Source organism: Mustela nigripes, chromosome 4 (assembly GCF_022355385.1).
Source record: "Mustela nigripes isolate SB6536 chromosome 4, MUSNIG.SB6536, whole genome shotgun sequence".
In the NCBI taxonomy this organism is placed as follows: domain Eukaryota; kingdom Metazoa; phylum Chordata; class Mammalia; order Carnivora; family Mustelidae; genus Mustela; species Mustela nigripes.
Window position 1 is genome coordinate 89,605,067 of NC_081560.1, and position 22,065 is coordinate 89,627,131.

At 38.9% G+C, this 22,065-nt stretch overlaps 1 protein-coding gene across 2 annotated transcripts in view; it reads left to right on the forward strand.

Annotated features, from left to right (window-relative positions):
- BCAP29 (B cell receptor associated protein 29) overlaps positions 1–14,204 on the forward strand; it is a 49,016-nt gene extending 34,812 nt beyond the window's left edge. For both annotated transcript variants that reach the window (XM_059397038.1, XM_059397039.1), the window contains exons 7-8: positions 6,733–6,833; positions 13,048–14,204. In XM_059397038.1, coding sequence (XP_059253021.1) covers positions 6,733–6,833; positions 13,048–13,083 — 137 coding nt within the window. In that variant the 3' untranslated portion in view covers positions 13,084–14,204. The remainder of the gene's footprint in view (positions 1–6,732; positions 6,834–13,047) is intronic.
- The last annotated feature ends 7,861 nt before the right edge of the window (positions 14,205–22,065 follow it).

A 22,065-nucleotide genomic window follows, 5' to 3' on the forward strand; every position in this document is an offset into this window, starting at 1 on the left:
AGAGTTTTATCCTAAATGGATGTTGAATTTTGTCAAATGCTTTTTCTCCATCTATTGAGATGATCATGTGATTTTTATCCTTCATTTTGTTAATGTGGTACATCACATTGATTGATTTTGGGTATTGAACCGTCCTTGCATCCCTAGAATAAATCCTACTTGATCATGGTGTATGATCACTTAAAGTATCATTAAATTCAGTTTGTTAATATTTTGGTGAGGATCTTTCCATTTAGACTTACAAGGAATACTGACCTCTAATTTTCTTTCTTTCTTTCTTTCTTTCTTTTTTTTTTTTTTGGTAGTGTCTTTGGTTTTGGTACTAGGGTAGTGCTAGCCTCAGAATGAATTTGGAAGTGTTTCATCCTCTTTTTTCTTTTTGGAATAGTTTGAGAAGAATAGATATTAACTTGTCTTTAAATCTTTGATAGGATTCACTGGTGAAGCTGTCTGATCCTGTATTTTAGTTTGTTGGGAGTTTTATTACTATAATTTTATTACTAGTAATTGGTCTATTCAGATTTTGTTTCTTTTTTTTTCTTCAGATTTTCTATTTCTTTCTGATTTAGTCATGGAAGATTGTATGTTTATAGGAATTTATTCATTTCTTCTAGGTTGGCCAGTTTGTTGGCATGTAATTTTTCACAGTAGTCTTTTATAATCCTTTGTATTTCTGTAGTGTTGTTTATAACTTGTCTTTCACTTCTGGTTTTACTTAAATCTTCTCTTATTTTTTCTTAATAAGTCCAGGTAAAGGTTTATCAATTCTGATAAAGCTGTTCAAAGAACCAGCTCTTAGTTTCATGGATCTTTTCTATGGCTTATTTAGTCTCTTTTTCACTAATTGCACTCTGATCTTTATTTTCTTCCTTTTACTAACTTTGGGCTATGTTTTTTTCTTTTTTTCTAGTTTTCTTAATTTTTTCTTGTTTTTTTTCCTTGTTTTTTTGTTCGTTTAATTTGTTTTTGTTTTTGTTTTGAGGGAAGCCTATAAACTTCTCTCTCAGAATTGCTTCTCCTGCATCCTGTAGATTTTGGAATGTTGTATTTCCCTTTTCATTTGTCTCAAGTATTTTTTTGTTTCATCTTTGATTTCTTCATTGACCTGTTGTTTATATAGTAACATGTTTTTAGCTTTCATTTATTTGTGCTTTTTTTCAAGTTTTTTTCTCCTTGTCATGTATTTCTACTTCTATACTGTTGTGATCAGAAAAGAATCTTGATATGATTTCAGTCTTAAATTTATTGAGATTTCTGGGGCACCTTGGTAAGTCAATTGGTTAAATGTCTGCCTTCATCTCAGGTCATAGTCTCAGAGTCCTGGGATCAAGCCCTGGGTCAGGCTTTTTGCTCAGCAGGGAATCTGCTTCTCTCTTTCCCTCTCCTCCACATCCTCCCACCCCAGCTCATGCTTGCTTGCTGGGTCTCAAATAAATAAAATCTTTTAAAAAAACTTTGTTGAGATTTCTTTTGTGGCCTAACATGTAATCTTTCCTGGAGAATGTTCCATGTATACTTGAAAAGAATGTGTATTCTGCTGGTTTTGGATGGAATGCTCTGTATATATTAAGTTGATCTGGTCTAATGTATCATTTAAGACCAATATTTCCTTATTAATTTTCTGTCTGGGTGATCTATCCATTGAAGTGGTTGTTAGAAGTCCCCTACTATCAGTATGTTGTTGTAAGTTTCTCCCTTTGCATTTGTTAATATTTACTTGGTACTCCTATGTTAGGTGTGTAAATATTAAGAAGTGATACAACTTCTTATTCAGTTGATCCCTTTAATACCCATTTTGTCTCTTTTTATAGCCTTTCTTTTAAAGATCTTTCTTTAAAGATTTCCTTGTCGGGACGCCTGGGTGGCTCAGTTGGTTAAGCAGCTGCCTTCGGCTCAGGTCATGATCCCAGCGTCCTGGGATGGAGTCCCACTTCGGGCTCCTTGCTCCGCAGGGAGCCTGCTTCTCCCTCTGACTCTGCCTTCCACTCTGCCTGCCTGTGCTCGCTCTTGCTCGCACTCTCTCTCTGACAAATACATAAATAAAATCTTTAAAAAAAAAAAAAAAGATTTCCTTGTCTAGGAGAACCTGGGTGGCTCAGTCACTTAAGCATCTGACTCTTGATTTTGGCTCAGGTCATGATCTCGGTCATGAGATGGAGCCCCATAACAGACTCTGTCCTCAGTGCAGAGTCTACTTAAAATTCTCTCCCTCTCTCTATGCATCTCGCTCTCCCCCAACTTTTGTACTCTCTTTCTCTAAATAAAAAAATAAAAAACAAAGTCTATTTTGTCTGATAAAAACATTGCTATCCCAGTTTTCTTTTCATTTCCATTTGCATGGAATACATTTTCCCATTCTGTCACTTTCAGTTTATATGTGAAGTGAGTCTCTTGTAGGCAACATATAAATGAGTCTTGTTTTTTAATCCATTCAGCCACCTATGTATTGATTGAAGCATTTAGTTCATTTATATTTGAAGTAATTATGTACCACCATTTTTTTAATTGTTTAGTGGTTTTATAGTTTTATAGTTCTTTGTTCCTTTCTTCCTGCTCTTTTCCCTTGTGACATGATAACTTTTTTTAGTGTTATGTTTGGATTCCTTTCTCTTTATTTTTTGTGCATTTAATATAGGTTTTTGATTTGTGGTTACTGTGAGATTCATATATAACAACCTGTGTACATAGCAGTTTATTTTAAATTGATGATCATTTAAGCGTGAACAAATTCTTAAAACACTACATTTTTACTCTCCCTACCCCCAATATTTTGTTTTTGACATTGTGTTTTACATCTTTTTATTTTTTGTATCTTTAATTATTGTCGTTATAGTTTATTCACCACTTTGTCTTTTAACCTTCACCTTAGCTTACAAGTGGTTGATCTACTACCTCCACTATATGTTCACTTTTTACCAGTGATATTTTTTTCCTTCATATATTTTCTCAGTTTTAGTTATAATTTTCCTTTCTTTTTTTCTTAAGGAAATCCTTCTAATATTTTTTGTAAAGTGGTGAACTCCTTTAACTTTTATTTGGCTGGGAAACTTCTTATTTCCCCTCCAGTTCTGAATGACAGCATTGTCAGTTAGAGTGTGCTTGGTTATGTTTTTTCATTTCAGCACTGTGAATATATTTTGCCACTCTCTGCTAGTCTGCAGAGTTTCTGCTGAAAAATCAGCTCATTTCCTTATAGGAATCCCCTTATATGCAGTTAATTGCTTTTCTCTTGCTACTTTTGAGATTCTTTATCTTTAGTCTTTGACATTTTAATTATAATGTATCTTGGTGTAGATCTCTTTCGAGTGCATCTTGTTTGGGAGCTGTGCTTCTTAGACTTGGGAAGATCATCAGCTTAGTGAATTTTTCAGCTATGAATTCTTTAAATAAGTTTGATGACTATATATATCTATATCTATATCTATATCTATATCTATATATATATATATATATATATATCCTTTTCTTTTTCACTTGTTCTTCTGGGACCTATATAATGTGAATGTTAGTATTCAGTGCTGTCCCAGTGGCCCCTTAAACTGTCCTCATTTTTTGGGACGCCTGGGTGGCTCAGTTGGTTAAGTGGCTGCCTTCAGCTCAGGTCATGATCTCAGTGTCCTGGGATCGAGTCCCACATCGGGCTCCTTGCTCCGCGGGGAGCCTGCTTCTTCCTCTGACTCTGCCTGCCATTCTGTCTGCCTGTGCTCGCTCTTGCTCTCTCTCTGACAAATAAATAAATAAAATCTTTAAAAAAAAAACAAAACTATCCTCATTTTTAAATTCCTTTTCTGTTTTCTTTTTCTTGTTTTTTCTCTTTCTCCTTCCTTCCTTCCTTTCCCTTTTTCTCTTTCTCGTTCTTTCCTTCTTTCTTCCTCTGTTCTATTTAGACTTTTTTTTTTTTTTTTTTTTAGACAGACAAAGCAAATGCATGACCAGGGGTTGGAGAGTGGTTAGGGGCTGAGGGAGAGAGAGAATCTCATATAGGCTCCACATCCAGTGCAGAGCCCAGTGCAGGACTCAGCCTCACAACCCTGAAATCATGACCTGAGCCAAACTGACTGAGCCACCCAGACACCCCAGTTTGTGTGATCTTCATTACCCAGATCACTAATCTGTTCTTTTGTATTATCAGATATTCTGTTTATCCCCTCTAGTGTATTTTTTTTCTGTTATTGTATTCTTCAGCTCTGATTGGTACTTTCTTATATTTTTTCTTTATTGAAGTTCTCAGAGTTTGATAAGCATCTTTATGAGCATTACTTTGAACTCTTTATCAGGTTGATTGCTTAACTCCCTTTCATTTAGTTCTTTTTCTGAGGTATTGTCTCACTTTTTTGTTTAGAACACATTTCTGTCTTCTCATTTGGCCTAACTCGATAATATTGTTTTTGGGTATTTAGGGAGTTCAGCTACATTTCCCAGTCTTTTTTCTTTTTTCTTTTTCTTTTGGAAGTTTTTATTTAAATTCTAGTTAGTTAACATACAGTACAATATTAATTTCAGGTTTAGAATCCATTGATTCAACACTTACATACAACCCTTATGTACAACACCCGGCATTTTAAATAAAACATTTAATTATAATTAAGTATAATTGGGGCACCTGGGTGACTCAGTTGGTTAAGCATTCAACTCTTGATTTCAGCTCAGATCATGATCTCAGGGTCCTGTTTCACATTGAGTCCTGCAACAGGCTCTGCACTTGGCATGGAATCTGCTTGAGATTCTCTTTTTCCCTCTCCCTCTGCCCCCTTTGCACTCTCCAAATAAATAAATAAATAAATAAATGAATGGTAAGTGTAATTTAAAATTCAGTTCTTCAGTTACACTAACCACATTTCAAGTGCTAAATAGCTGCTTTCAGCTAGAGGCTGCTATATTACCCAGCACAGATGTGTCCAATAAATGTCCTACAATACAGGAAGCTTATAGAAAGTACTGATACAAAAGCCACTTTAGTTGAAAGTGACTTATATACATAAAAATACCCATATGGTGTCTTTTCAAGAGGAAAGGTAGTCAGATTGTTTATAAATAGAACCTATGATTTCATCCTGTTATGCCTAAAAAGTGAATATAAATTTATAAATCCCACTTTTTTTTTACTAAAACCTCTACCCTAAAAGATTATAAATGTACAACTTCTAAAGACTACATATGCAGAATCATAGGTAGAGTTAGTTCAGGATTCACAGAGTTTTTCCAAACCGTCTTGTGCTGATCTTCCTTTCTACACATTTGCTTGCTATCTTCTCCATAATGTGCTGACTTTAATGTTTATGATATATAGATATATTTTTTAAACTTCTGTCTAATCTGCTAAGACTGTAGCTCCTTGTAGACAGAGGCTAGTGTAGAGCATTTTTGTGTATCATATTGAGGTAAAGCCTTTAAGTGTCACACACCTTTATATTTTTCAACTTTGTATAAGAAAGGATTATCTTTGCTTTGAAAGAAATACAGCCACTTGTCCTTTGGTGAGAATGATAAAATATTTTTTCTTCCTTAATTTTTTCAAAAACATACCCTTCTAGGGGCACCTGGGTGGCTCAGTGGGTTAAGCCGCTGCCTTCGGCTCAGGTCATGATCTCAGGGTCCTGGGATCGAGTCCCGCATTGGGCTGCTCAACAGGGAGCCCGCTTCCCTCTCTCTCTCTCTGCCTGCCTCTCTGCCTACTTGTGATCTCTGTCTGTCAAATAAATAAATAAAATCTTTTAAAAAAATACCCTTCTAATAAATTCTTTACTCTTCTGATTGAGCCCAGGATGAATCAGGGAAGATTTAGGATGAGCCTGGAACATCTTATGCCAGAAAATAGAGTACTTAAAAAATGATAGGGACATAGTCAGAAGATGTAAGATCCAGCTTGACAGGGTTCCCACTGGCCATATCTGGGAGAAATTAAGTAAATCATGAATTCTAAACTGTTGAAAAAATAAGAACCTATGAGTTCATACTGATGATATATGAATTAATAGATAGTTGGGTGGGTAGATGGAAAAGAGAGGAAGGCCCTTGTTTATAGTAAAATGCTGACTGATAAATGTGGATGGAATGGTGAAGCTGGAAAATCACCATTGTACAACCATCACAATAAAGATTGGCTTAGGCAAGAATTATCAGTGAATGCTAACTATAAGGTGAAATTTTGACAAGGAGCAAGATACTTACATAGTCTTGTCTTCCTGTATACTCCTTTTTAGTTATGAGGAAGAAAATCAGTATAAAATGGAAAAACCAGTGAGAGGCAGATGGGCCACTTATTGTAATAGCTTGACAGACATTCAGCATCACTTATGTGATATTTGGGTGTAAGCGGGATGCAAACCTGAATTTAATCATGAGCAAACATCAGACAGAACCAAAATGAAAGACATTCCATTTAAAAAATAAATGACCTGTATTCTTTAAAATGTCAGTGTTACAAAAGGGCAGAGGAATGCAGGGGGAAAGCTGAGGAACTATTCCAGATTGAAGGAATCCAAAGAAACATGACAACTTAATGCTAATCTTTGCTCTAGGGCTGGATCTAGACTCAGAAAAAAATGATAGAAAACACGTAATTGAGACAGTAGCGAAGACTGGAACATGAATGGTAGATCAGATACAAAGTATTATATTGCTGTTAAATTGCCTGCATTTGCTAACAATGCTATATGGTCTTGTACCTTTTCTGTAAATTTAAAATTATTTCAAAATAAAAATTTAAAAATTCTATCCCCTGTGTTCTAGCCCTCTCTAAGGCACAGAATGATGTGATGACAATGAAAATGCAATCAGAGCGACTTTCAAAAGAATACGACCGACTCCTGAAAGAACACGCAGAACTTCAGGTGCGTGACCTCCGCTTTGTGGACCTGAAATACTAATTACTATGTCAGTTATTTGGGTTATTTGTCCTTCCCAAATCAAGAAGATGCACTTGGTCCTGGCTTCTTTTTTTTTTTTTTTTTAAGATTTCATTTATTCATTTGACATACAGAGATCACAAGTAGGCGGAGAGGCAGATAGAGAGAGAGGAAGAAGCAGGCTTCCTGCTGAGCAGAGAGCCCGATGCGGGGGCTTGATCCCAGGACCCTGGGATCATGACCTGAGCTGAAGGCAGAGGCTTTAACCCACTGAGCCACCCAGGTGCCTCTCGGTCCTGGCTTCTTAAAAATGATTAAGGAAACCAGATTTTTCCCTCAAGGGTGAAGATGAAGACATTGCATGAAAATATAAGACAGTCATAGTGTGGAGAATTACCAAGATGCTAACTTACAGCATTCTAGTTTTAGTGAAATCTTAAGCAAAAGAATTGAGCCACAAGAGTGACAAGATTGAAAAACAGACAGGTTCTATAAACATTTCATCTCGCCATTGGCAATGTTTGCTCTATTCATGTCAAAAAATAAGGTCAAAATTTGAAGTCTCACCTCACACTACTTCTGTCCCAGTCCCAGTGTTTTAGACATCTTGGGTCAAAACCTATGGCATTCAAATACATGATTTGCCTCCAACATGGATTTAAAGACAGAAATGGAAAAAAAACTTTTGTTAGTAAAGTCACAGAGTCAAAGGCTATAGCTTTTCTTTCTCTTCCCCTCCAGCCCAGCAAGAGTTCATGGCCTGCATTCCTCCATGCTAAATTTGACTATCACTTCCCTCTTTTTTTTTTTTTTTTAAGACTTTATTTATTTGAGAGAGAGACAGTGAGAGAGAGCATGAGCAAGGAGAAGGTCAGAGGGAGAAGCAGATTCCCCATGGAGCTGGGAGCCCGATGCGGGACTCGATCCTGGGACTCCGGGATCATGACCTGAGCCGAAGGCAGTTGTCCAACCAACTGAGCCACCCAGGCGTCCCTATCACTTGCCTCTTGATTTGGCAGCCCCTAATCTGAATTGATTTCCCAGCCACTCTTTGACCATATGTGGGGAGAATTTGGGGGAAAAGACCATTCCAGAGGCATCCCTGGACCTCTTAGTTCCTCCTGAGATGGAGAGTCTGTGTTCTTCTGCTTTCGGTTTGGATTTATCCTGAGAATTTGGCAACTTTTGTGGCTATGAGAACTTTTTAGCAATCACAGCTCTACAGTTACTTCATGATAGGAGAAGCACTGATCCCAGGACTCATTTCCCTGTTAATTGTCCAGGGTCTGGCACTGTGCCTGTCAAAGGGCAAGCAGATACTATATTGATAGACCTTAGAGTCAGACCGACCTGAAATAACTCAGAATCTCATATTAACTGATTTTATGACCCTGAACAGTTTATAGTACCTCTCTGTAGCTCACTTTTCTTCACCTATAAAGTCAAACTAATAATAACACCAGGCCCACCGGGTTTTCAGTAGAATTAAATAGAATGTGTAGGGTACTTAGCATTGTACCTGGCTGATAGGAAACACTCAAGAAATTATACCTATTAGAGTTATCATTGTTATCATCAGCATACATTCCTCTGTTCTGCTGGAAGAATAACTTATTCTTAACCAGCTACTTCAGCCTTGATTTAGAGCCAGCCAAGAAGCAACAAAATACATATGTAATGTGGTATTCCTAGCTGAGTTGCAAGTTTAACTAATCTACTTTGACAACAGGGCAGTTCAGAGAAGGGTAGATACCCTGGTGTGCTTCAAACCTAGGACACCAAGAGCTCAGTTCACGTGTTTTAGAGTAGGCGGTTAGATGTTCGCTCAGTTGGTTAAACATCTGCCTTCAGCTCAGATCATGATCACCAGGTCCTGGGATCGAGCCCCACATTGGACTCCTTGCTCAGCAGGGAGCCTGCTTCTCCCTCTGCCTCAGCCTGCCATTCCCCCTGCTTGTGCTCTATCAAATAATAAATAAAATCTTTAAAAATATACAAACAAGCAAACAAATGCAGATCCTAAAATTGCTGACTTCACCATGGCCTGATGAGAATTACTCCAGGGCATCCTTCAAGCACCACCATGGAAAGTGAAGGAACACTTCAGAAGCCTTTGACCTAGAAACAGAACTTTTTCTCTCTTCCATTTGTGAGGTCAGCTTGTACTCAACAGGATGAGTATCCACACCAGTGGACTTTGCCAGGAGGTCAGAAACATCTAGATCCCTGAATGGAGAAAAAAGAAGCAGGAATATTCCCTCATTTTCTTATGGCCAGTGGTCATCGCTGAGTGTCCGCATTATGGTAACTGCTAATCTCTTAATCCCTGAAGAGTATATATGACAGTGGGATTCCCTCAACCCTTTTTCTTTCCCCTCCCCAAACTGCCTCTGTTTGGAGCTTATGCATTCTTGATAACAAATGTTAAAAAGTTTTTCGGAGTAATTCCTTCCCCAGAAAGGAGTTGTTACAGCTATTTCTTTGAAAAATGACCCATCCTAAAGATGCCAAGTGCCACACTGAGAGTTGGGCCTTGTTCACTAGTGCATTTAAGGCCTTGATCTACTTTCTTCTTTTATTTTTAAAATATGTAAGGGGAGACATTTATTGAAGATGTGCCCTGGACCAAGCACTTAGCTAATAGCTTCATATATGTTACTCTGTTTACTTTCATCACAGCCCACTAAATTAAAATATTTTCATACCCTATTTTGTGGATGAGAAAAACAAGACCCAACAACAGAGGCGTTATCTAATGTATCTAAAGTCACTGAACTAGAAACTAGGATTCAGAGCTGGATTCAAAATCAGGACATTTTTCTCCAGATTCCCCATCATTAAGAACTCTGTTCTTCGGCCTGTTCGGTCATGAGACTGTATTCTTGGATCCATTGTCTTCCTACTTCTGCTCACTCAGTCTCAGAGAGCTACATTTCCCAAGCCTACTTTCTCTCCTCTGGGCAAGTTCAGCAACAGGAGGCACAGGATGCACAGGAGGAGACTGAAGGCAGGAGGGACAAAGCCAGGGATTTTTTTTTCCACCTGGTGGCCCTAGCTCTGGGGTTCATGACACTGTCTTCTCCCTTGTCCCTCCAGCCGGAAGAGTGGTGGTGGTTCTGTGCTAATCCCTGAGGTCTCCTATCACACTGCCCCATGTGTCTGCTCTTTCATCACCTATAAAACCAATTTCCCATAATAAATAACTGTTTGAAGAACAGAATAGCTCTCTTGGCTCCATAGTTTGCCAGTTCTCTACGCGCCAGGTAGATGACTTGACATCCCCGCACCTTGGCTTCCTCATTACTTAAATGAGAGTTAGAATACCTTATGAGCATTAAATCAGATTGTCTACAATACAGGAAGGCACTTTAAATATTTTTAAACAAGAAAAGCTCTATATCCCCATAAGATACTAGTAGTTATTTCTTGATTAGACAGATTTTTTCTCCCTACTCATCCTCCATTGTCCAGTATGAGACCTTGTAGAAGGTTCTGAGATTTAAGTGTCATTAAATGACTACCGTTTTCTTAAAAGTGGCTCATACACTTTGATATTCACCTTCTGAAGTCACCTTGAGAAGCAAAAAAATTGCTATAGACCGTCTATAGTAAAAAGCTGTATCAACTTGCCTTTCATGAATTGTACTTCTATTGTCAAACCAACCTTAATAATTGAATTTTATCTTTAGAGTTCCTTGAGAAACTTAGCTTTCTCAGTTTTGCATAATTGATTTACTTTAAATAAAGTAACCATAAAATGACCATTAAAATATTAAGGAAATAAAGGTGAAAGAAGGGAAAGCTGGTTTCCTTACCACAAATGAATCCCACTTTGCATTTTTAAAATCTGTCTGGATTTCCCCATTTGGTCCCCTCCCTGTTATAAGCACTAAATAAATATTAGAAAACAATCTCTTCAAGATAGAGTCTTTGTCTTTCCTTGTTTTCCCTGGCTGTCTTCTAGAAAAGAAAAGCAAAACTAACTGAAGATTATGGGCAGCACTGGCCAGTTTTCAAATTTTATTTTGGAAAATCACCCTTTACTTAAGGGAGTTATCCAGAATAACAGCTCCATTAAAGCCATGATTTTTTTTTTAATATTCATATCCACTTTTATTTTGGGTAAGTGCAAGATTATTTCCCTTTTTTTAATTGAAGTATAATTAACATACAGTATTATATTAGTCTCACATATACAATATAATGATTCAACAATTTTGTACATTTCTCAATGCTCATCACTCTTAATCCCCATCACCTGTTTCACCCATCCCCCACCCACCTCCCTTCTGGTAACCACTGGCTTGTTCTCTGTATTTAAGAGTCTGTATTTAAGAGTCTCTTTTTCATTTTGTGCATTTGTTTTGTTTCTCAAATTCCACATACAAGTGAAATTATATGGTATTTGTTTTTCCATATCTGACTTATTTTACACGGCATTATACTCTCTAGCTCCATCCATGCCGTTGCAAATGGCAAGCTTTTGTCCTTTTTCATGGCTGAGTAATATTCCATGATACACAAACGTGTGCACACCACATCTTCTTTATCTGTTTGTCTATGGATGAACATTTGGGTTGTTTACATATCTTGACTATTGTGAATAAGGCTGCAGTAAACAGAGAGGTGCATATATCTTTTTTTTTTTTTTAAGATTTTATTCCTTTATTTGACAGACAGAGATCTCAAGTAGGCAGAGGCAAGCAGAGAGAGAGGGGGAAGCAGGCTTCCTGCTGAGCAGAGAGCCCAATGAGGGGCTTGATCCCAGGACCCTGAGATCATGACCTGAGCTGAAGGCAGAGGCTTTAACCCACTGAGCCACCCAGGCACCCCGCATATATCTTTTTAAATTCATGTTTTTGTATTCTTTGGGTTAGTACCCAGTAGTGGAATTACTGAATCATATGGTAATTCTATCTTTAATGTTTTGAGAAACCTCCATACTGTTTTCACAATAGCTGCACCAGTTTACATTCCTACCAACAGTGCATGATGTTTTTTTTTTCTTTACTTCCTTGCCAACATTAATATTTCTTGTGTTTTTGATACAAGTCATTCTGACAGGTGTAAGGTGATATACCTCATTGTGATTTTCATTTGCATTTCCCACAATGTGATGTTAAGCATCTTTTTATGTGTCTGTTGGCCATTCATAGGTCTTCTTTGGAAAAATGTCTATTCAGTCATCTGCTTGTTTTTAATCCAGTTATTTGAGGTTTTTGGTGTTGAGTTGTATAAGTTCTTTATATATTTTATAATATGTAATAAATAATATTATATATTAATATATAATATATGTTGATTATATATTATATTAATATGTATATTTTATATATATTAACTCTTGTCAGTTATATCATTTGCAAATATCTTCTCACATTCAGTAGGCAAAGCTGTGATTTTTACCTAAAGTGTCAAGATCTATACAAACATGTGAAAGTGGTACCTTATCATTCAAAATATCTCCTCTAATCCTGTCTTCTGATTTGGTTGGTTAATGTTAACATTGTTAAAGTTACTCTGAATCCATTACTGCTCAGCCTGAGCAAGAGATTGGTGAACCTCTCTTCTGCAAGCAGTAACACTTCCAACTCCATTTTATGAGGGTTTTTTTTTTTCCCTCGGTGTAAACTTTTGCTTTCTTAAGTGCAAATGATCTCTTAAGGTTAATTTCTATCCCATTTTCCTCCAGTTTTAAATGATATCATCTTGTGTTCAGCGAAGAGTATAATTTGAGAAGTCAGTTCAATTGGCAAATAGCTGAAGAAAAAAACACACTCAGAAAGTCCATCCCATCTGGGGATTTTTTGTCCCTTCATCCTTTCTTTGCCAAAAATCTTAATTGGGTTTGTAAGAAGGGAATTTGAAAAATTTTGTTTTCCTGGTATAACCTGTGAAACAAAAGCAAAATGGATTAAGGCAGGGATATAAATGAACTTACCAAGAGTGTTATTTTTTCCCCTTCAGACTTTTTTTTTTTTTTTTTCAAATAAAACCCACAAACTTTGTAGTTTTTTTATGTTTGAGACTTTCTCAATCCATGTTTTCACATTTGATTATCCTCATAATTATTAACCATACACAAAAAAGATAATTAAAAAAAATTCTTGTAATATCTACGAATCTCTCTTTCACTCTTTGTTGTAACTACTTACCTAAGTCTTTTTCTTTTTCTTTTTTTTTTTTAATCACCCTGCAGAATTGTTTGGGGAAAGACAATAAGAAGGGCCTGTGAACCTTGAGGGAAGATTGTGCGACGCCATGTGAAGATGATCACTTTGTTATCATGTTAGCCTCTAGAACATTTACAATTCATTTCAGAAGAAGGTACTATTTACGAGCAGCCAATAATTTTTTTAATGCCATGTATAGGCTGTTATCATAACAGCATTGTCACAATATTTGATGATGTTTCAGATCTATTGTAAAGTCTATATTCCAGCTCTCACATAAAATGTAAGCATGATAAACACCCTGTTGAGATGTTGAGAGTAACACTGGTGTATGGTTGCTGTTTGCCAATAAAAGGACAGATTTATAACCAGTTACTTCCAAAACTAGATTTTTAAGTTGATGAAACCATTAATAGCCTTGAAACCTTGATGAGTTTTCAGTAATAATCATAACCTATTTAATGAGATGATGATAATGCTGATATATTTGAAAATAGTATTCAGTATCAGCAAATTTGTTCATAGGGAGATTAAATAAGGACAAATGATCAGAATTAGCCACTGTTTGTATAGGGAAGAGTCATAAAGAACAAAAAATAAAAACAGTGACCTGAGCTGTTTTTTATAAGCCTGACGACACTATAGCTTACTCTTAGAGGACAGCCATATTAATAATTATATTTTTGTTACTTCGCTTCTACATTTGTTGGACTGTTTTTGTTGACATTGGTGTTAATATGTAATTAGTAGTTGTTACGCCTTTTTAAAGTTCATCTGGTAATGAAGTTTACATCTATTTGCCTAACGGCCATACACTGAACTTAAAATTATTATACAACAATGTGAAATTCTTGACTTAGAAAGCTAATGTACAACATATGCAAAGAGCAATGTTTCCCATCGCCGTGAGAGTTACTAATTATACAAATATTACCTCAAATACATGTATGCTGGGGTCACAGTTTCTCTGAGATGTATCTGTGTTCTGAAAGCTAAATCTTAAATGCTATTTTTTCATTCATATTCCTTTGGAATCTCCTTCAGCACATGATAGTGATGATAATAGTATTAATATGATTTAGGTTGTTCTAGTGTTTAGACATGAAACTCATCTTCCTTGTCTCATAAAGACTTAAATATAAATGAAAATGGAAAATAATGACCAGAATTTTTACTTTCCCAGTATCTGTTTCTTTTTTTCTTTTAATTTAATTGAATTTTTTCAGTATTCCAAGATTCATCATTCATGCACCACACCCAGTGCTCCATGCAATACGTGCCCTCCTTAATAGCCACCACCTGGCTCACGCATCCCTGTACTCCCCTCCCTTCCAAAACCCTCAGTTTGTTTCTCAGAGTCCTGTCTCTCATGGCTCATCTCCTCCTCCGATTTCCTCCAATTCACTTTTCCTTTCCTTCTCTTAATGTCCTCCCTATTATTCCTTATGCTCCATAGGTAAGTGAAACCATATGATAATTGACTCTTTATGCTTGACTTACTTCACTCTTCATAATCTCTAGTCCTGTCCATGTTGATACAAAAGTTGGGTATTTATCCTTTCTGATGGAAGCATAATATTCCATTGTATATATGGACCATATCTTCTTTATCCATTTGTCTGTTGAAGGGCATCTTGGCTCTTTCCACAGTTTGGCGATTGTGGCCATTGCTGCTATGAACATTGGGGTACATATGGCTCTTTCACTACATCTGTATCTTTGGGGTAAATACCCAGTAGTGCAATTGCAGGGTCATAGAGTAGCTCTATTTTTCATTTCTTAAGGAATCTGCACACTGTTTTCCAAAGTGGCTGCACCAACTTGCATTCCCACCAACAGTGGAAGAGGGTTCCACTTTCTCCATATCCCCTCCAACACTTGTTTTTTGTCTTGTTAATTTTGGCCATTCTAACTGCTGTAACTTGGTATCTCAGTGTGGTTTTGATTTGAATTTCCCTGATGGCTAATGATAATGAACATTTTTCTAAGTGTCTCTTAGCCATTTGTATGTCTTCTTTGGAGAAGTGTCTGTTCATGTCTTCTGCCCATTTTTTGACATGATTATCTGTTTTTTGAGTGTTGAGTTTGAGGAGTTCTTTATGATCTTGGATGAGGCAGGAATCTATTAAAATTTTAGAGGCGAACATAGGCAAGTAACCTCTTTGACATCGGCCACAGCAGCTTCTTTCAAGACACGTCTCCAAAAGCAAAGGAAACAAAAGCGAAAATGAACTTTTGGGACTTCATCAAGATAAAAAGCTTCTGCACAGCAAAGGAAACAGTCAACAAAACAAAGAATTCATTCTCCCACTGAATGGGAGAAGATATTCCCAGTGTCTGTTTCATCCTTTGTTGTTTATTTCCATTTTAGCACTGATTTCATGCATATCTAATTTTGATCATTGTAACATAGATGAAATGAGCAAACACATAAGAATTTTATTTCAGATCAAAGTCAGGAACTACTGCTAGAACACAGACATGCAGGAGACATTTAACAGGAGTAAGCGCTGGAGTTAAACCATATGGGATGACAACAGCCTGAATAACAAGGAAGGGGAGAGCTCCAGTAGGAGGAAACTGACTAGGGACTGCTCAGAATATTGCCTCGGAAGTAGCAGAGTGGGTAAATAATGAAGGTACTGGGCGCTTGTGATCCTCACCTCCCGGGCACAGATATCAAATCTAGTGACAAAATAATAGAGATAGAAGGAGAAGAACACAGCTTTAGAACTTTCAGAACTAAAATCGAATCCCAGCCTTACCACTAATTCAGCTGTTTGATTTTGAACACATTATTCACACTTGTTAGACTTCCATTTCCTCATCTCCAAAATTATGTAAGGATTATTATGTGAACTAAGATGCCACAACAATCCTCAGTTTTTCCGACTGTGCAGCAGGGGAAAAGCCTGTCTCCCTTTGAAGAGCATGAAGATTCAAAAGATTACCAGAAAGCACATAAGCTTTAAAGTGTACATTTAAGGGACACCTAGGTGGATCAGTCATTTAAGGTTCTGCCTTCGGCTCAGGCCATGATCCCAGGGTCCTGAAATCAAGTTCCATGTCAGGCTCCCTGCTCAGCAGGGAGTCTGCTTCTCCCCTGGCTTCTTCCCCCCTGCCTAGTAAGTGTGCCCTCACTCTCAAGCTGTCTCTCAAATAAAGGAAAAGAATCTTCTAAAAAAAATAAAGTTTATGTTTAAGTAACCTTGTACCTCAATCCTCAATTTTAGAAATCTGCAACCCGAGGCTTTAAAAGTTTGAGCTGTTTACCCAAAGCAGTGTAGAAAGTTAGATTCAGGGCCAGGGTCTGGGTGTGTTCCAGTTCCCCAGATATTATTCTGGTGTCTGTACACAGATTAATTATAATTTGCTAAACAAGATATTGCCATGTATTCGCCAGCATTTGAACGAAGGAGTCTGGCTCCAGAGTCACCATACTGAACTGCCTTTCAAGCTACACTTGTTTGTTCTTATTACTCTCTTAACCGCTGATGGTTCTTAACACATTCTGTTGTTATAAATAAACACCTATCCCATGGGTTTAGCTGTACTGTGTACTAAGTTACGTTCTTTCCTATTGTCAGTAATGACTGCACTATGTCTTGGGCTGTATTAATAGATTCTAGCACAGGAGCGTCAGTCTTGCCCTTTTCCATCAGAGTTACGCAGAGTTTTGCCAGACCCCCTTCTTGTAAATCTACCTTGAGGTTCTGGACTCCAGGAAATAGTACTTAAGTTTTAAGTAAGCTCTCTAGAATTTGGTATAAGTCGCCCTGGTTGCGTGCCTGGCTTTATCTTGGGCCCGGTATTGGTAACTGAGTTACCCTAAACTCCAATCTAGAGCCTCTCTGATCCTCTCCTGATGCCAACAGCTCTAAATACCCATGCTCCCAGTCCCAGTGCTGGTCTCTGCTGGCCTGCAGTGACACTCCTGCTTCCTCCTGGGCCCTCCCCACCCCAGCGGCTTGCATTCACCTGCTCTGTTGTCTTCCTCTACCTCTGTGGGTTGGTCTGGTTCTGCATTCTCCTTCCATTGTCCACTGCCTTCTCACTGTCCCTCCCTGCTCTTCCTCACCACAGCTGAAAGACCCATGCCCAGCACTACTGGCAAGGCCCATGGGACACACCTTGCATTCGAATGCCCACTTTAGACTGTGCAAATATAGCAGTCTTCCTAAGCACTGACTTCTATATCTAGAATGGATTTGTCTAAAGTCCGTTAGCTCTTTTTCTGAACTTTTTTTATCCCTTGGCCTCTCTTTCCTAGAACTCTTGAGAACTCCATTTACAAAAATTCAATCTTCTTTTCTTTATTTTTGTGGCATTTCTTTCTCTAATCAATTTACTAGGTGGCATTTTCTTACTCCACAGTGGTACTTTCCACCTTATTCGCTAAACAAACACATCTTCCTCATTACAGTCAAAGTGATTTCTAACACTGCAGACCTGAAAGTTGCCCCCCCCCCTTGAAGTTATCCATGTCCTAATCCCTGGAAGCTGGAAATACTCTCTTCCATGGCAAAAGTGAATGTTATTTTATATGGCGAACAATGTGATCAAGGATCTTGAGGTAGAGAGATTGTCCTGGATAAACTGGGTGGGCCCTAAATAGAGTCACAGACACACACACAAGAAAGATGTCACCATACAGAGGAGGAGAAATCACTGTGACCACAGAGGCAGAGACTGAAGTGCTGTAACCACCAGAGCTAGAGGAGGCAGGGGACAGGTTCTCCCAGAGCCTCCTGAGGGGACGTGACCCTGCAGACACCAGTTAGACTGATTTTGGACTTCTGGCCTCCAGAACTATGAGACAATAAAATTTCTTGCATCCAGCCACCAAATTTGTGGTAACGTGTTACAGCAGCCTTAGGAAGAAACAAAGACAGGAACATACAACACAATCTGTAGTGGGCTGGACTGAACCTCTCAATGTGTGGGAAATAGACCCCCTTTAACACCACTTGGCCCCCTCCCCAGGAGCTATGTGGGTAGATCAAAGATTGGCATAGTCGGCTGCTATCTTCATTCTTTTTCTCTAGCGCTTTTATTTACCACTGTTTCCACTGCCGTCCTCCTTCCTCACCTGGATGGCTGTAACAGCTTCCTGCTGGTCTCCCTGTGCTCCCTCTTACTCCTCTCCTAGTACCTGTTCTAGGGGATCATCATTCCTTGCTTAAAGATCCTATTACCAAGACCTCACCAAGACTTCCCCCAATTTCCTTCCAACCACACTTGCCTCTAATTCTCCTTACAAGAAAACAAGTTCTTTTCTTTCAGGGCTTTTGCATCCACAGTACATCCTGAATTGCAACCCAATCTGTCTTGACCTTGTTTTATTTTCATCGTGACTCATCACTGTCTGAAATTATTTCACTTTTGTTGTAGTGTTGTCTCCTGCCCAGTGACAAACATAGTTCCTGCACACAGTAGAAGAATGTTTCTCAAATTGGGAGTAGGGAAGCTGTTCCCGGGGACATTTAGCAATGCTTCAGGGTGGTTTGGGTTGGCACGACGAGGGGAACGGTCCTGGTCGGCAGAGGCCAGGGAAGTTGCTAAGTCCACTCTACAATGCACAGGACAGCCGACACACACACGAAACAGAAGTATCTGACCCAAAACGTCAGTGTTGCCAAGGTTGAGATATCCTGTGATAGATGGATGCTTGTGCCCAGGAGTACTGCCTGTACCCCAATATCCATTCTCTCATTCATCTGTGGTAATAGATACCCCAATATTTTTACACAAAGCTACCAAGTACAAAGATGATATTTTCTGCTCTCCTTGGACCAGAAATAGAAAGGAATGTCATGTGACAGTAATTTTTTGTTTTTGCGTCTTCCGTTCTGCTGCATGAAAAGCAGATCTCGCCATCTTAGACCATGAGCTTAAGGCCATACAAACTAAAGCAACAAGGTAGGGCGCATGGGTGGCTCAGTCAGTTAATTGTCTGCCTTTGGCTCAGGTCATGTGCGATCAAGTCCTACATCAGGCTCCCTGCTCAGTGGGGAGTCTGCTTCTTCCTCTGACCCTCTCCCCCGGCCCCTGGTTTTGCTTGTTTGCATGCACACACTCTCTCTTCTCTCACAAAAATAAATAAATAAAAATCTTAAATTAAAAAAAATAATAATAAAGAAACCAGGCAGAAAAATGTTGTGTCCCTGACATTCGTCCCCAAGCACCATACCTCCCCTGGATTGCTGCTCAGTGAGTAATTGAATGAATGAATGACATCAGATATTTTTAATGCATTGTTTCTCTTACAGGCCTAGACATGTCAGATATAGCACCAAACTATCAACTTTTTTTCTCTTTTGTACTTGTAGAGTCTCATCACCCCGCCTTTTATGTTAGGATGATTTTAAATTACATCCTCTACTGACTGTGTGTTTAACTCCTCATCAGTCCCACTGCAGCTTACAGAGTGCTCCCATAGTACCTTTCATTCCAAAATAGCTTACAAGAGAAGCAGTCCTCTGGTCTGTTCACGTCTCTTGTCTCTCCTGTGACTCTTGCCACAAGGTGAGCCAGCACCACAGAAACAAGAGTGTTCTGTTGCATCATGGGTACACATATAGTGCATAGGGGCTTGACATATGATTATGGAAATCAGGAAAAATTTAAGTTCCTACAGAGTTCTGTTCTTGGTGAGCACCCCTTTTCCTGAATGTTAGACAGCATATTTGAAGTTTTGGCTTTGCCCCCCCAAACCAGACGCCTTCCTGGTTAGCCAGGTTTCTCCAGAAAGTATATCACTTCTCCAGAAATCTTTGTTCTCCCTGAAGCACCACCCATGGTAAAGAGCTTTCTTGGCATTCCTCCAAGGGCTGCCAATTTCCTGGAGCACGAGTAACTGTAAGACCGTCACTTCTCAGCCAATGGCTCCCTGAAATAACCCTCTTCAGGGGTTCACTTCCTGAACATTGTTTTTACTTAAGTTTGCTTGTTTTCTCTTAAAACAAGATAGAGGGCAAATATAGAAAACATGAAGATTACAGTTAGCCTTTTGGTTAATGCTCTTCCACAGATACACCTACACATGGTTACCAAAATGAGATTATACCACACATACTGTTTTGTGACCTGATTTTAATTCCATCACCACTCCCCATATCAGTAAGTGTCTTCCAACAGGCCTGTCCAACAGGACTTTTAATAGGTCATAGAAACCACCCAAGGGGGTTTTTTGGACTACATCCAGTCACACTTCCGTGCACAGTCCACCACTCATACCACTGAGAATTGCTCACCAGGAGGCACCCAGCTGGCTCAGTCAGTGAGCACGCCACTCTTGATCTCTGGTTTGTGAGTTCAAGCCCCATGCTGTGGGTAGAGTTTACTTAAAAGGAGAGAGAGAGAGAAAGAATTGCTGACCCAGGCAACGAGTGTCAGTGGTGGGGCAAGGCAGGAAGCACCCAGTGTGTGAAGGCCTCAAATGGGGATGAGGCACACTGTCCCAGGACATCGAGCATTTAACTTACACACTCTGTAACTTTACCTACTTCCAGTCTCTGGGTATTAGAATATAGTCCTCTTTGGGAGGCCATTATTATGACGTCTACCACAGTGAGGAAATTATTTGAGTTGCAGAGTACTTTTTTTTTTTAAGTAATCTTGAGGCCCAAAATGGGACCCAAACTCACAAACCCAAGATCAAGAGTCACGTGCTCCCCCCGACTGAACTATCCAGGTGCCCCATGAGTGCCAAGAACTTTGGAAATTTTTTTTTTTTTTTTTTTTTTTTTGCAATCAGATTCCTGTAACTTTTTATTGGTTCTCAATTTGGCAAATTTTTATTTTTCATTAGACAGTCTGTGAGGGAAGCCAGAGAATACTTGTACATTTTTTAATTGAAAGGGAGCTGGTACTCGAAGCTCAGCTCGCCCAGAAGTCTGCCGCCTTTGGTTTTTCTCCAGTTGAAAGCAACTGCAAAACTCCCCAAACACTAGAAAATATCAGATGTAGGATTTTCACCAAAAGAAAGCAGAATTGCAGAAGATAACTGATGGAACACAGGCTTCTAATGTCTCTTACGCTACACCGAAACTAGAGTAAAGGGGAGTTTATTTTAAAGACTAAGCCTACAGGGATAAATTGAGCACGATAAGAAACTTTGTAAAGGCTGTAGAGCCCATGAACAAGTGGTACTGACTTTACTAGAACTGAGGAAGAATGAATTGTGTTTCCTCAGAGGGGAAAGCTGAGAACAGAGTCCCTCGAAGCCACCAAGTAACGGGCTCAGGGATCAGCCCGCCAGCTGCTTCCGACAAAGGAGGGCAGATCTCTAGGTGCTCCTATCTCCCTGCAGACTCCTGGGTGATGAACCTCCCTCACCCCAGCACACAACAGTTTTCATCTTCAAAGAGGGGAAAGCAGAATGTCTGTCTAATAAACGAGGGTTTTGAAGGGGTGGGGTGTGGGAGGTTGGGGGAGCCAGGTGGTGGGTATTAAGGAGGGCACGTATTGCATGGAGCACTGGGTGTGGTACATAAACAATGAATTCTGTTACACTGAAAAGAAATAAATTTAAAACAAAAACAAAACAAAACAAAAAACAAAAAAAAACGGAAAACAGGAGTTCGGTAAATGACAGCCGCGTACCAAATTGCGGAAGTCACTCAACCCGGAATGATAGCAGCCAGTCTCTTACTTCCAAGCAGGAGACCAAACAAACCTTTCTCTAGATGGGAATCTGTTGGACGCAAGATAAAGACCTAATGATGTCGACAAGGGTGATGACATCAGGGGTTCCCTACCAAATGGCAGACAGAATACACCTCCACTCAGAGCTCCCAGGCAGCTCTGGAGGCCCCAACATTGGAGTGAGAGCAGGCACTCAAAAGCATGAGCAGAATCTGAGAAAAGCCCCTAATACAAAAACATAGAGACCGAAAACCAAACAAAAAAATGTGGTGAAAATAGAAAGCATGCAGAAAGAAGAAAAGTATGTTTATAAAAAAATAACAACTAAACCCTTAATGTCTTCAGAGAAGCCACGCATTCTTATTTCAGTACACCTATGATGTCAGAATTGGAAGCCC